Source organism: Copadichromis virginalis, linkage group LG2, assembly GCF_057382275.1.
Source record: "Copadichromis virginalis isolate Kocher_CV1m ecotype Utaka linkage group LG2, C_Virginalis_male_GT1.1, whole genome shotgun sequence".
In the NCBI taxonomy this organism is placed as follows: Eukaryota; Metazoa; Chordata; class Actinopteri; order Cichliformes; family Cichlidae; genus Copadichromis; species Copadichromis virginalis.
This window is the reverse complement of record NC_140619.1, coordinates 37,474,969-37,490,013: the sequence shown is the minus strand read 5'-3', so window position 1 is coordinate 37,490,013 and position 15,045 is coordinate 37,474,969. Positions and strand designations below refer to the sequence as shown.

The following is a 15,045-nucleotide window of genomic DNA, read 5'->3' as shown; positions in this document are numbered from 1 at the left end:
TTCTGTTCCTCATTGTACTACCACAATGTTATCTTTTATGTGATCCCTGTTTTACTTGACTGTATGTCTATAATGTGATAAATAAAGTTTAAAAAAAACCCCAACAACTTACGAAGTCACAGTCAAGCTAGCCGCCCCGCCAGCCGCACCTAAAATGTGGTTGCACTACTCTTACGCATATTACGGTATAGGTGCCGACTGGCTTAGAAACGAAGTGTTTTGTGTCCTGACACTATTTTACTTCACAATCCACTCCCAGTTTTGGTTTATCTCCACTTTCCCCCCTATGATCCACAGCCCAAATTACCGTATGATTCAGAGAAAATTAACAATAAAATTTGCCCAATTTACTCTACTGTACTCTTAATATTCTCATTTTTGAGCTCAGATTACAGGAAAACTGTAAGAGGTGACACAGATATTTCACTGGATTATGACTCTGGGTGACCCCCACTCTTCACACTGTCATCCACAGCAAAAATTACTGTACGGTTTTTGAGAAAATTGATAGTAAAGTTTGCACAATTTACTCTACTGTACTCTATATATTCTCATCTTTGAGCTCAGCTTACAGGAAAACTATAAGAGGTGACACAGATATCTCACTGGATTATGACTCTGGGTGACCCCCACTCTGCACCCTGTGATCCACAGCCAAATATACTGTACGGTTTTTGAGAAAATTCATAGCAAAATCTTCCCATTGTGCTTTACTGTACTCCACATATTAACATCTTTGAGCTCAGATTACAGGAAAACTGTAAGAGGTGACGCAGATATTTCACTGGATTATGACTCTGGGTGACCCCCACTCTGCACACTGTCATCCACAGCCAAATTTACTGTACGGTTTTTGAGAAAATTGATATATTTTTGGGGTTTTTTTTTATTTCAGATGGTCAAAGTAGTAATGGAGGCATTCCCAAATAAACCAGAAATGACATTTTTGACGACAAAAAAAGAGATGGCCCAGGCACGAAGGACATTTGCACAGACAATACTTGAGGCCTCCGGTGTGTAATATCTTCTTCAAATGGACATATTTATTTGTGTCAAACTGATGAACACTAACACACACACACACACACACACACACACACATATATATATATATATATATATATATATATATATATATAATTGTTTTATGTTATCTACAACAAAGTATTTGACTCTGTGTCTTAAAGATTGTAATTGATTAAAACATAGAATTATTTACTTAATGTGTTTATGAAAGTTCATATGTTTTTGTTTACAGATCCAATGTGATAACCGCTGGTTCCATTCTGAATGCCTGGACATGACAAATGAACAGCTCAGCAGTGCTCAGAAGACAGAGTGGAAGTGTGTGCTTTGTGTAACCTAATTCCACATGCAGTGAAAGCTACTTGAATAATCTGCTTATAGTTGTTATTGGTGTTTTGAGGAACACATGTGTAAAACACAATGTGTATAACATTCTTGCTTTGTGCACGTACTTCAAGTATTTCCTTTTTGATTTTTTGGGTTGATTTGTGTGATGACAGATAATGAATAACAATATATCTAAACTGTGTAGTAGTAATATGAGAAATCAGTAATCTGAGAAATGTAATTTCTCACCCTGACCGGTTGAGGCAGATGGCCGCCCCTCCCTGAGCCTGGTTCTGCCGGTGGTTTCTTCCTGTTAAAAGGGAGTTTTTCCTTCCCACTGTTGCTCATAGGGGGTCATATGATTGTTGGGTTTTTCTCTGTATGTATTATTGTAAGGTTTAACTTATTATGTAAGTGCCTTAAGGTGACTATTGTTGTGATTAAGCACTGAATAAATAATGTCTAAAACTAAAGTTGCTACTTGAGGTGGTGTGTGAATGACATTTTGAAAAATTTAAATTGTGTGTGGAAAGAAATTTCTTGTAGTTAAGCAAATACTTCAATGAACTCATTTTGTTTGGTAATGGAATAGGATTTAATTTTATCAGAAATCCATACAGTAATTGTTGCTGTGGATCACAGGGTGCAGAGTGGGGGTCACCCAGAGTCATAATCCAGTGAGATATCTGTGTCACCTCTTACAGTTTTCCTGTAATCTGAGCTCAAAGATGAGAATATATAGAGTATAGTACAGTAAATTGTGCAAAGTTTACTATCAATTTTCTGGAAATCCATACAGTAATTTTGGCTGTGGATCACAGGGTGAAGAGTGGAGATGGCCTTGATTCAGAATCCAGTGAAATATCTGTGTCACCTCTTACAGTTTTCCTGTAATCTGAGGTCAAAGATGAGGATATTAAAAGTACAGTAGAGTAAATTGTGCAAAGTTTACTATCAATTTTCTCAAAAACTGTACAGTAATTTTTGATGTGGATCACAGGGTGCATAGTGGGGGTCACCCAGAGTCATAATCCAGTGAAATATCTGCGTCACCTCCTATAGTTTTCCTGTAATCTGAGCTCAAAGATGAGGACATTAAGAGTACAGTTGAGTAAATTGGGTAAATTTTATTGTTAATTTTCTCTGAATCATACAGTAATTTGGGCTGTGGATCACAGGGGGGAAAGTGGAGATACACTAAAACTGGGAGTGGATTGTGAAGTAAAATAGTGTCAGGACACAAAACACTTCGTTTCTAAGCCAGTCTTCACCTATACCGTAATATGCGTAAGAGTAGTGCAACCACATTTTCGGTGCGGCTGGCGGAGCGGCTAGCTTGACTGTGACTTCGTAAGTGAGGGCTCACTTGACCGCAGTTCGTAACAGCCGTATCCATTTGAGGGTGTGTTTACGCGTTTGTTTTCAGTTCGGTGAGGATAACGCCATCCGTGAATACAGCAGGTCTGTCGCATGGTTGGAAATTTTCATTCCATCTTTTGCACATTTTCATTTTTAATTTTCATTCCACATGATGATGTTTCAAACATTTCAAAGCCTGGTATACTTGGCTTTTATTTGTGCAATACATATGCGCGTACAAAGCTTGTTTAGACATGCAAAGATGTTTACACATTCAACAAATATTTCACAAAATTCACTACATACATACAAACTCAATCCGGTGCTCTTTAATAAAATGTACACAATTGAAATGCTACTCTATAGGAATGTACTTCTACTTATGGGATGGAAAGGATAGTATAATCAGTGAGCAACAGTGATATTCACAGTACACATATTCACATTTCAGAGGACTTCGCTGTGCTGTTACTTTCACTGACTGTTATCTTTCCAGGGGCATCTGAAGATACGACTCTGTGGGCTTCTGAGTGAACTGTCGATGTTTTGTGCTGATACATTATTCGGAGTCCTACTGGAGCTCATATAGCAGATCCTGAACAGTCAGCGCCAGCTCCTGAAAGTTTGGTCTCTCCTCTGCTTTCTGAAAGGAACAGCAAAGGAAACCTCTAGGATTAGGGCCAATATTAAATGTCAACTCAACCGAGAGTTGCAATAAAATATGAAAATTCACTTACATCAAGCCAGCAGCTTGACATAATGCTGTAAACTCTTTCGTTGGCCAACTGGGGGCGAAAGAGGCGCAGGCCCCGGGACACCTGGTCCACTATTTCCGTGTTGTTGAGGCGCTCATAAGGAAGCCGTCCCAGAGTGTACACCTCCCACATTAAAACCCCTAATGGATTATATAAATGGTTAGAATTTAAAATCATTATGCTTTTATGCAATTTGAGCAAACAAAACAAAACAAAATATAAAGGTCAAAAATAGATATCAACAGAACAATAAAACATTACATGCATAAAAATATATATTTTTAAATGAAGGTATTAATGCATTAATTGTAATATAAATTCCCGATGTATGTATTTAGTTTTCCATTTAACTATTTAATTACAATTTTAAAGAATACTTTTGTTAGCACATTTATTTTCCCTATGTATTCACCAAAACTGTTTTTATACAGTAGAGTAATTATTAACTAGAAAGTGCATTTTCTGAAGAAACTGCAGTGTGAATGCTTGAATCTGAATGTATGCACTGAAATGAATTAATTGCTGAATTTTGAGTTAAAAATATTGAATGAGATTAAAAAAAAAACAAAAAAAAAACACGAATTTAACCTGAAAACAAAGGTGCTGAACTGCTAAAAGCTGAAGGTTACACAGAAGAAGGAGTTGGAAAAAAACTGAAAATGTTTTAAATGTAAATTAGAAAACCCTAAGAAATGAGAAAAGAACATTTAGAGTCAGAAAACATCTGAATGAATATTAAAAGGTCATATTCTTTGAATCACTGAATGACTAAAATGTGATCCCTCCACTTGGACCCACACAGTTTAAAAAGTTTACATCTCTGAGCTTTGAAAGACAAGATGTTGGAAAAAGAACAACGATGGCGACGTTTTGAGGGTAAAATGATGGCTTTAACACTGTGGACACAGCAGCAGTTGAAAGAGAAGTGTTTAAGATGAATCTTGGCAGAGAGAGAGAGAGAGCTCGTTAAGCAGGCAGGTGTGAGCCTGGTTGCTATAGTGACCGCACCCAAGGGCTCCATACACACGTACACAGACATGCACCTCACTTTTGCTGCTTAAAATGAACAGAAAAGTCAGGCCGAAACAAATCGTTCCCATATGAAAAGTACAAGTCGTATTGACAAAATTCTTTCACCGTGAGCGACAGCAATGTCTAGTCTACTGAATTCTCAGTTTTCATGCCTGTGGAGTTTATTGTATGGACGTGGTGACAGTGGAAAGACACCATGCTCTTCTGATTTTCAAAAGAACCTTCTGAGCCATTTTAACATTAGAGTCTATGGAAGAGTTGGAGGGAGGAGGCTGTGCATTGGTGACATTTATGAAAGAACCATAACACCTAGGACAATAGTAAACACATTGGATGAAAGAGGACAGCGATGGCTACGTTTTGAGGGTAAAATGGTGGCTGTAGAGCAAACGCTGTGGACACAGCAGCAGTTTTAAAAAAGATTTTAAGATTAATTTTTTTGCTCCTCTCACTCTAGCAGTTGAGCTGTCTCACTCTAGCCCCAACATTCCGTCCCATACACACCCATTATAAACTCTGAAACGGGTGAAAAAACATCATGAAACTTAAACTGGAACTGAAGAAAAAGTATAATAGATATTGAAAAGATAAATACAAGTTGAATAGTTGAATGTCTTGTCTTCGTTTTAAAGTTTGAATGGTGGCTCTATGTCAATGTATGTGGAAGTAGTAAGAGTTTAAAAATGAGTAAGTTGAATGAGGATTTGAAGGGTCTCCCCATTGAAATACATTATAAATTTTTGTTGAATAAAGTTGAATAAAATTAAAAATATAAATGTTAAAAATATGAAAAATAGAAGCAGTGTTGTCCAAAAGAATAGGAATCTAACGGTGTTTGAATGGTTTTTCTAAGTTGAACGGTTTTGAAGGAGTAGGCTTTCAAAAAACGTACGGAATAGATAATAATAACTAGAAAGTGCATTTTCTGAAGAAACTGCAGTGTGAATGCTTGAATCTGAATGTATGCACTGAAATGAAATAATTACTGAATTTAAGTTAAAAATTTTGAATGAGATAAAAAAAAAACCCGAATTTAACCTGAAAACAAAAGTGCTGAACTGCTAAAAGCTGAAGGTTACACAGAAGAAGAAGTTGGAAAAAAGCTGAAAATGTTTTAATTGTAAATTAGAAAAACCTAAGAAATGAGAAAAGAACATTTAGAGTCAGAAAACATCTGAAAGAATATTAAAAGGTCATATTCTTTGAATCACTGAATGACTAAAATGTGATCCCTCCACTTGGACCCACACAGTTTAAAAAGTTTACATCTCTGAGCTTTGAAAGACAAGATGTTGGAAAAAGAACAACGATGGCGACGTTTTGAGGGTAAAATGATGGCTGTAACACTGTGGACACAGCAGCAGTTGAAAGAGAAGTGTTTAAGATGAATCTTGGCAGAGTGGCAGAGAGAGCTCGTTAAGCAGGCAGGTGTGAGCCTGGTTGCTATAGTGACCGCACCCAATGGCTCCATACACACGGACACAGACATGCACCTCACTTTTGCTGCTTAAAATGAACAGAAACGTCAGGCCGAAACAAATCGTTCCCAAATGAAAAGTAAAAGTCGTATTGACAAAATTCTTTCACTGTGAGCGACAGCAATGTCTAGTCTACCAAATTCTCAGTTTTCATGTCTGTGGAGTTTATTATATGGACGTGGTGACAGTGGAAAGACACCATGCTCTTCTGATTTTCAAACGAACCTTCTGAGCCATTTTAACATTAGAGTCTATGGAAGAGTTGGAGGGAGGAGGCTGTGCATTGGTGACATTTATGAAAGAACCATAACACCTAGTACAATAGTAAACACATTGGATGAAAGAGGACAGCCATGGCTACGTTTTGAGGGTAAAATCATACCTGTAGAGCAAACGCTGCGGACACAGCAGCAGTTTTAAAAAAGATTTTAAGATTATTTTTTTTGCTCCTCTCACTCTAGCAGTTGAGCTGCCTCACTCTAGCCCCAACATTCCGTCCCATACACACCCATTATAAACTCTGAAACGGGTGAAAAAACATCATGAAACTTAAACTGGAACTGAAGAAAAAGTATAATAGATATTGAAAAGATAAATACAAGTTGAATAGTTGAATGTCTTGTCTTCGTTTTAAAGTTTGAATGGTGGCTCTATGTGAACGTATGTTGAAGTAGTAAGAGTTTAAAAATGAGTAAGTTGAATGAGAATTTGAAGGGTATCCCCATTGAAATACATGGGAAATTTTTGTTGAATAAAGTTGAATAAAATTAAAAATATAAATGTTAAAAATGAGAAAAATACAAGCAATCATGTCCAAAAGAATAGGAATCTAATGGTGTTTGAATGGTTTTTCTAAGTTGAACGGTTTTGAAGGAGTAGGCTTTCAAAAAACGTACGGAATAGATAATAAAATATAAGAATAAAGATTAGAAGAACAATACTGTGAATGCTTTTCAAGCATTCACACTAATAAAAAAATGGAATAATAATAAAGATTAGAAGAACAATACTGTGAATGCTTTTCAAGCATTCACACTAATTAACCTATTAAATCATTTGCACCTTTATTATTTTTAATACTGAAGTTTCTGTGTCCACTCACTTTGAAGTACATCAATAAAACAGTAAAAATATATACAGTATATTACTTACCATATGCCCAGATGTCAGACTTACTGCTGAATTTGCAGTAAAGAAGGACTTCGGGTGGCGACCAGCGGACAGGGAACTTTGAGCCAACCGAGCTTGTGTATTCATCATCTAAAACATACCTGGAAGGTTTGGAGGAAGAGGATTTTAATATTATGCTGATGATGTACCAGTGTGTCTTGTTCTTTTTGCAACTTATGTAAAGTGTTTTACCTTGATAGCCCAAAGTCAGTCACTTTGACAGTGCCATTTCCATCTACTAAACAGTTCCTGGCAGCCTGGAGATAAAACAAACAATGCTTTTGGTTCAGGAATAATCATTAAACCTTCAGCGTTATCTTTGGGTAGCAAACAGGATTTTTCTTTTTTAAGCTTTGACACAGTGGATCATTGTCTCTCACCAGGTCTCTGTGGATGTACTGGTGTGACTCGAGGTAGGCCATGCCCTCAGCGACATCTTTACACATCTCTAGCAGCTGGATGCTTGTTGGGTGCTGCTTCAGGCCCTCCTTGAGGTATGTGAGGAGGCAGCCGTTTGCAAGGTACTCGGTCACTATATAAATAGGCCTTTGTTTGGTGCACACGCCATAGAGCTGGACCAGGTTCTCATGGCGAAGCTTCCTTGTTTGAGCAAAAAGAAGAAGGGACTTAAGCACTGTGAGCTGGGTTTCCTCAAAGACATTATAGGAACTACCATTCCCAGTATGACAGATCAGTTTTATGAGTCTTGTGCACAAACAGACTCATCTTAGAGTGAGTTAGACATTCAGCAATTATCATTTAGTTGTGCTTACATCATGATTTTTGCTTCTTCTATGAAATCATCTTCTGACATGGAGCCCTCTTTAATCATTTTAATGGCCACATCATGCTGTCCCTGCCACTTCCCATACTTCACCACTCCAAATTGTCCAGATCCCAACTCCTTGATGAAGGTGAGGTAGCGTGGGTCAATCTCCCACACACCTACGTCAAACAAGAGAAAATAATTGTGCTCTTTTAGCATGTAACGACCTCATTAAAATAACTGCTTGACACGTTGTATATATCTTTTTAGCGCTGCTGCTGAGAGATAAATGAGATGCCACTCTTGGTTACCATAAACACTAGAAACATTTTTCCTTTTATCAAACTAAAAACCAGGTAATCAGGTGCACAGACAGAAAACCATTTTTAATCTTCTGATCTCATACTAGGCACAAAAGTGTAATAACTTTGCCAAATATACTAATAGCACAAAACACTGTTAAAACAATGATCAGTATCTTACATGTTAGCTTTTATACACTCTCTGTATAATAAAAAAGAATACATTCATAATCCAAGAAAGCAGGTGTAATTAAATTTCATCTGCAGTCATAATCTTACCATAACCAAGGCCTGCTGTGGATGGGGGCCGTGCCCGGTTAGATACGATGTGTTTCAGTCTGCTAACCATGCCTAGTGGGGAGATAACAAAGCCACATTACCTATTAAGATAGTCATTTTTGAAAAGATGACTGGAATATGAATTGCAAGAATGAACTAATTCATTGAGCTTTGACATGTGAGTGAAAGGGCTACAGAAGACGTTAAAAAAGAAAATAAAAAGCAACTGTAAATTTAAGTTAAATAAAGTGGAGATTAATAATAAAAAAAAGAATAATTAAACCCACAAAATTTCCAATGGCCCCCTACCCCCCACTCAAACTTGCTTATGACTCATTTCCTTTTTCCTGTTACCGTAACCAAATTTGAAAATGAGTTTATTGTGTAACAAATACCACAGTATTAAAGCTGAGACTATGTATCCATATGGCCCGGGCAGTTATACTGACCTGCTGCGTTGTGCTGGTGATAGTTGATGAGCTCTGCGATGGTGTTAAAATTATGCTTTTCTGCCAAGTAATACTGGCTCTGCTGGGTGGTGCAGATGTTATAATGTCGGCAGCTTCCAACAGCTTCCCTGTAGAGAGAAGAGTAACACGGGTGGATTTAGTTCGCACGTTTTCACTGGAACCACCGAACAGGAATGATTTATCATATATGCATAATTAGGTAAAATCTCCTCAGTGTTCTGAACAGGGTAGCTCAGTCTTGGAATTTAAAAAAAAGTACCGCAGACACATTAGTCCTAGTTTTGCATAAGTCATTTACATCTCTCTCCCTCTGTGGGCCACTGTTTCCTCTTTCATTACAAACAGTTCTTCTTTTCATGCGTTCACACATGACCGGAGCAAGTGGATGCACTATATAAATGGTAGCAGTGTTTAACACCGCTAAGCTTACTCACCCGCCACCCCTTGTGAGCAGAGACACAGTGTATTTCCCAGCCTTGCTGGAGTCCCGCACCAAGAAGCCTCCATCTTTGTTCTGATTACAACAACATATTTCATAAGTTTTGACTTAAACACAGTCCGGAAACATATTTTTGGCAATGACAGTCATGGGTTTACCTCAGCCTTTAACAGTTTTTCTGCTTGACTACGGTTCATATTCTTGCAATACCAGCTGTCAATAAAAAAATAAACAATTTTTAATTCTTCCTGAATGTTGTTGTATTAGTTCAACAATAAGAAATTAATTAGAGTGCAGATAAGGAACCAAGAATGAGTTAGGTTAAAAATAATAAAATGTATAACCATATGTGACATTAATACACCTATTTAGGGGCAAAGCAATAACACTGATACTCACTCGAATCTTTCTAGCCCATCTTCAGCTTCTACAACATAATTGCTTGGTATATAACCCTCTTTTCTGGAAAAGAAAAGAACATTAACAGATGGCACATGCAAAACGTGAACTTCTTCTTAACACCAGCAGATTCTAACTTTTACAAATCATTCAAGTGAATCGTATATTATATAAATTCATTTCTACTTGTTATGCAAAATTTATGAACTAACGAGCCGTGTAGCCCCGGAAGCCACTTTTTGAACGTTCTCTTATATAAATGATCTTTAATCTGTGTGCTTCAAAATCATCACTGATTATCTGTCTTCCTCATTATAATGCTTGCAGTTGGTTTACTTTAGCCTCCACTGTAAGTTTCCAGAGTAAACTGATTGCGCTTGATTTTTGATTTGTCTGATGGGCTACGTGCGGTCACACTCTTCTTACGAGACATCTTTGGGTCACCTCTAGTCAGCTTACCCATATTTGTCTCGAGCTCTCCACCAGTTTGCATCGGACTTTTCCAGGATGGTGTACTCCTCATCCTTCCTTAGCTCCAGGTCTTGTGGTGTCATGGGTGTGTAACTGTACTCAGCTACAACAGTCATGCCTGCAGAGGACGCTGGTGGGTCAGGAGGCTGTGGAGGTAAAGGACGAGTAGGCTTTTTCTGGAAAAAAAAAAGATAGCTTTTTGTCATATAGAAGAAAACAGTGTGTACTTGGTGAATGTTCATCTCATAGTCCTAGGTCTATACCTCTGCTGGGGTTGGAGGAAGCGGCTTCCTTGTTGACCTTCGAGATAGCTGTGATGTCACTCCTATGAAGGCATTATTAGATATATTAATTTAAAAGTTTAGGACCTGATCATTTTAGACTTTAAACTAAGGGGAGTCTAATTCTCACCATTCTTACTATCAAGCACTTTGCAACCCATGGCCTGTTTAACTTCCTGGTGGCAGCACAACCACACCCCATCAACCCAGAAGCATGGATGGTACTTCTGCGTCAGATCGCTGTTGAAGCGCACCACTGTACACGTATACGGCCACAGAGTTTTTCAGATACACAAGATATGGTCATGTTCATGAAAGATGATACGAGATACGGTGACGAAATGCGAGAATAGACATGCACACTTACATTCTTTGAGCTTCTTTATCCACGCAACCCGGGTGTCTTCAGTCTTAGAAAATATATACAGTGGCCCTTCATCATAAATGACCTGTGGAAAAATCCACAGCGGAGCAAGACGGCAATTTTCAGTATTTTTTTTCTTTATTTTTTTCAAGTTTGGTATTGCAGAATAGATTGCTGCAAGTGTGGCAAAAGTCTCTTCAAATGCGTTAGCGGAAATTCAACACATGAACCCACGAAGTGTTACTTTGCTTTTTCTTTAATTAAGACATGTTTAGCTTGAACTTTTACTATTTATGGCAACATTGGCACTAAAAGCCCCTAGCTCATCTGAGTGTGAGAGGAAGTTTCACTTCTTAACAATTAACTTTCACAGTGTTAACTATTGGAGCACCGAACAGTCCTTGGAGAGCCTCACTCATGCTGCTGTGTGCTGCTCGTACGTGTTTTTTTTAATAGAAAGTGTTTGTTGTTCTTTTTCTGCAGCTCTATTCTTATATAATCTTCCTGTTACGTGTTCTGGCCCGAAGCTAAACAGCAGTGAAAGCAAGCAAAGTGTATATTTTATATAAAGTTTAATCGGGTACAAAGCATTTGCATTTGACTCTTGTTTATAACTTCAGTAATGAAAATTGGATTGAAAAATATCTACCTGGAATGGATACATGCGCTCTTGTGGGGCATTGGGCTCTGGCTGGACTATCTCTACACACTTGATCTTCTCTAGGTCAACTGACCCTTTCAGACCTTTTCGCTTCTGCTTAACAGAAGAGGAAACAGTCAGGTAAGTCCAAGATAAAGAGCCAAGTGTTTATTTGGTGGCCCAAGGTTGCCAGCCAACATTAATATGAAACGAACCTTTCTTCAGTTCTATATACATACCATTTTGTCTGTGTCAAAGTCATAGTAGGATATTTTTTCTGCTGTGAGAACAAACATTCTCTCTTTGTAGTTTAAAGGTGAGGTCTTCTTCTTCTGTTGAGATCTTTTAATGAAGACTTCTTCCAGTATAGAGTCTGACATGATTCATTCAGGATTCAGCTGCACTGGAACAAGTGACAAATGGATACGTTTAAAAAGAGTAATCATGGCGTAACACAATGCTTCTCCACTAAACAGCATGTTCACACCCCGACTACAACAGCATCTGTAATTCTGCTGAGAGCTGTGACTGGCTCAGCATTATGACAAAGCCTCAAGTTTTGCTGAACTTTACACTTATTCAGTGTTTTCGTTTCCTTTGAAAAGCATTTTAAAGAATGTAATACCTACCCACTGTTCATAGAGTTGGAGCAGTGCCACTGCAACAGGTGAAAGTGGAGATCTGGAAAGAGATGAACAGGCATGCAGTGTTAGCGCATATCGCTGTGTGATTAGGTGTAGTTTGCATAAGCCCTGCTTTTCCTGACAGCAACATCCTCAGTTTCCAACATTTGCCTCTGTGGCACATCTGTTTCTCTTAGCTGTTACATCCTGGTCATCTGGATACAGTATTTAACTCCTCTTTGCCTTTGGAATGGATATCAAGTGCCTGATTTGTTGATCCAAAAACCTGGCTAAATACAGTAGTATAGTTCTTTCATTTTATATAACTATACAGTCTAGACATGATTCATTTTTTGTTTTACTTCTAAATAAAATTTGTTTGCTGGCAAACATATCATGTAATATATCACTCCTACTATCAGAAGGCTTCCTTCCCCTCGGGCACATTTATACATTTTACCACGCACATAAGATAAGTAGGCAAATGAAAAAGGCTCTCTTTTTGCTTTATGGCAGTGTAGTGTGTCTTGTTTGCAGCACCTCCTAACCACCAGCGCTGAAATGAAACTTGCACCTCCAAAACAAGACACATTGATAGAATCTGAGTGAAGGGGAGCATACAATAATTAATTGTTGTGGAAATTAGTAACATAGCGACATTAACAGCCTGATATTTTAGGGGAAATATAGCTAGCTGAAACTTAATTCAGTATAAATAGTACTGCAGTGACGGTACACGCAGAAAATCACGACAACTGATGAAAACAAAGCTGAAAGATATTGATGATAGGTTGGGAAGCAAAGGCTTCTTTGGTTCTGACCAATGCAGAACTAAAACTAAAATCTCACCAAATGACCAGAAGAAAAGCCAAGGTATTCCCGTCACCACATTGTTCTAAAAGTGCAACAAAAGTGCACCAATGTGGGGAAGTTATTTGTTACCGGTTACCGCTCAAATGTGAACTATCAAATTCTCAGACTCACCCTCGTTACACGGCCGAGCGCTCACTGTGTGTCAGTTTCTGTCAGATGTGTGCGCACTTCAACTCAGCCTATTTTCAGCTTAGTGAGAGAGCGAGAGAGAGAGAGAGAACTTCCTTCTATCATCTGAACTGTAACTGTGGCACTACGAGAAGCTTCTGTTGCTCTCTGCTAACAGGGAGTCTGACATTTCTTCACACTCGAGTGACACTACCTGCTGGTGTTGTTTGTGCCTTCATGAGCAGACAGAGGTGTTCCCTATTCTGTGAAACATTGTTTACTCATTCCTCATTTAACACGACCCGTCTTTTCTCACATCACTAACTCGAGTGAAGGTCAAAAAACTCTGAGGGCGCACGCCCAAAACTTTGATATGTGCCTCTAAATCAGTGAAGCCTTTTGACTGAAACTGTGCAGCTACCAATGCATCATGGCTACTCAGAGGAGATTATTTTTTTGCCTTTTCTGATGGGAGTTGACTCATGGTGGCTGACACAGACAAACTCATAGGGAAGTTGCATCAGTATTGCTTTGCAATATGAAGAGAGAAGAAACCCTGTGGCCTGCACCTCTTCTTACCTGACAGTATCTCTCTTTTAAATTTTGCTGTGCATGAGTTGGACATTTGAAAAGCATGTAATGTACCAGTTTTGGCAGGTTCCATTTGTAATTTTACTCTTCTGTGTGTGACCTAGACTATATAATCTAATACAGGCCAACTGTGTCACTACACCCTCTGTGTGAAAGGCAATTAAGTAGCAAATAAATCATTATAAATGGTCATTATTGCATTTTTTTATTCTAAAGTGCACAAATTTTGACTGCATGATGTCTGATGTGAATGACACAGCAGACACAACCTTATCATGAAAGACTAATGTTAACAGGAACCTGTAAAGATGCTGTGTTTCCTGGTAGATAAGTGCTATGTGCAATAAAATGCGTACTTGTGTATGTGTGTTTGCGTGTGTCTCTGTGTGAGCATACGTAACAAAGAAACAGACAGAGAGAAAAAAAGTGAGTAATGTCACAAGACTGATTCTAACCACAAAGAATACTCAGGCATATTAAAATACCACATAAGTTTAACATTGTGGTGACTTGTGAGAACTATTTGTCAGGATACGAGAATTTCCTATGATGCACACGTAAGTATTAAAAATGACAGTTCAATGCAAGATACCTGTCATGGAGAGTCAGTAACTGTGTGAAAGTACAACCTGATTAGCGATAGCGATTTGCTTTACATTTAACCAGTTTCTGCTACAAAGAAAGCACTTTGATGAACAGTGTCAGTGTGTGCACATAAAGGATTATCAGCACTCAGCACACAACAGTACGTTTATGTCCAGAAAACATTCAAAACTTTATACATCGTTAGACTTTAAGCTGAAAATGTCACTTGTGGATTCATAATTTCATTGGTTATTTCACAGGATTTGCATACAAACGAAATTACAGTGGGTTTCAGTTGAGTACTTGCACTAATCTATGCTACTTTTGGCCTCGGTCTTTCAGATGAAGTGTACTCAAAGGTTGCTTCTCTCATTTATAGTTCTATGAACAAAGTGCGACTAAAAATACTTCCTTTAGAAACAAGTGCTGCTTACCCAGATGTTGAAAAATGACACACATCAGACAACTGCAGATGCTGAAGCTTGAAGAGTGGCATGGACCTTTGCCTCAGTAGCTGGCTTTCCATAAAATGTGTGTTGGTCTGTGATGCAAGAAGCTTAAAACACACCCACAGAGAGGAATCGACAGGGCTTACTTCCCCTTTTTCTTGCTGCTAATTTTCATATCAGCCTTCTGGACAGTTTTGGTGATAAGTGGAAGCGGGCTAAACATTAATGCAAGGCCATATTTGGTTGTTACATATAGTT

The 15,045-nt window shown here is 38.2% G+C and overlaps 1 protein-coding gene across 5 annotated transcripts; it reads right to left on the bottom strand.

Moving 5' to 3' along the window:
* Positions 1-2,462: 2,462 nt before the first annotated feature.
* Positions 2,463-14,868, bottom strand: btk (Bruton agammaglobulinemia tyrosine kinase). Of its 5 annotated transcripts, XM_085433647.1 has the most exons (20): positions 14,773-14,868; positions 13,166-13,243; positions 12,188-12,239; positions 11,798-11,961; positions 11,568-11,672; positions 10,922-11,003; positions 10,685-10,810; positions 10,537-10,598; positions 10,262-10,449; positions 9,803-9,865; positions 9,562-9,616; positions 9,399-9,478; positions 8,944-9,071; positions 8,495-8,566; positions 7,921-8,092; positions 7,528-7,747; positions 7,340-7,404; positions 7,130-7,248; positions 3,450-3,607; positions 2,463-3,355 (listed from the first exon to the last, which is right to left on the bottom strand). In XM_085433647.1, exons 4-20 carry the CDS (start codon positions 11,936-11,938, stop codon positions 3,284-3,286), a joined length of 1,908 nt encoding a protein of 635 aa, XP_085289773.1. In that variant the 5' UTR covers positions 11,939-11,961; positions 12,188-12,239; positions 13,166-13,243; positions 14,773-14,868; the 3' UTR covers positions 2,463-3,283. The 5 variants fall into 5 exon arrangements, with proteins under 5 accessions (XP_085289773.1, XP_085289756.1, XP_085289781.1 ...); XM_085433630.1 differs by having other exon boundaries at positions 13,166-14,868; XM_085433655.1 differs by having other exon boundaries at positions 11,798-11,956; positions 13,166-14,868.
* Between the last annotated feature and the right edge of the window lie 177 nt (positions 14,869-15,045).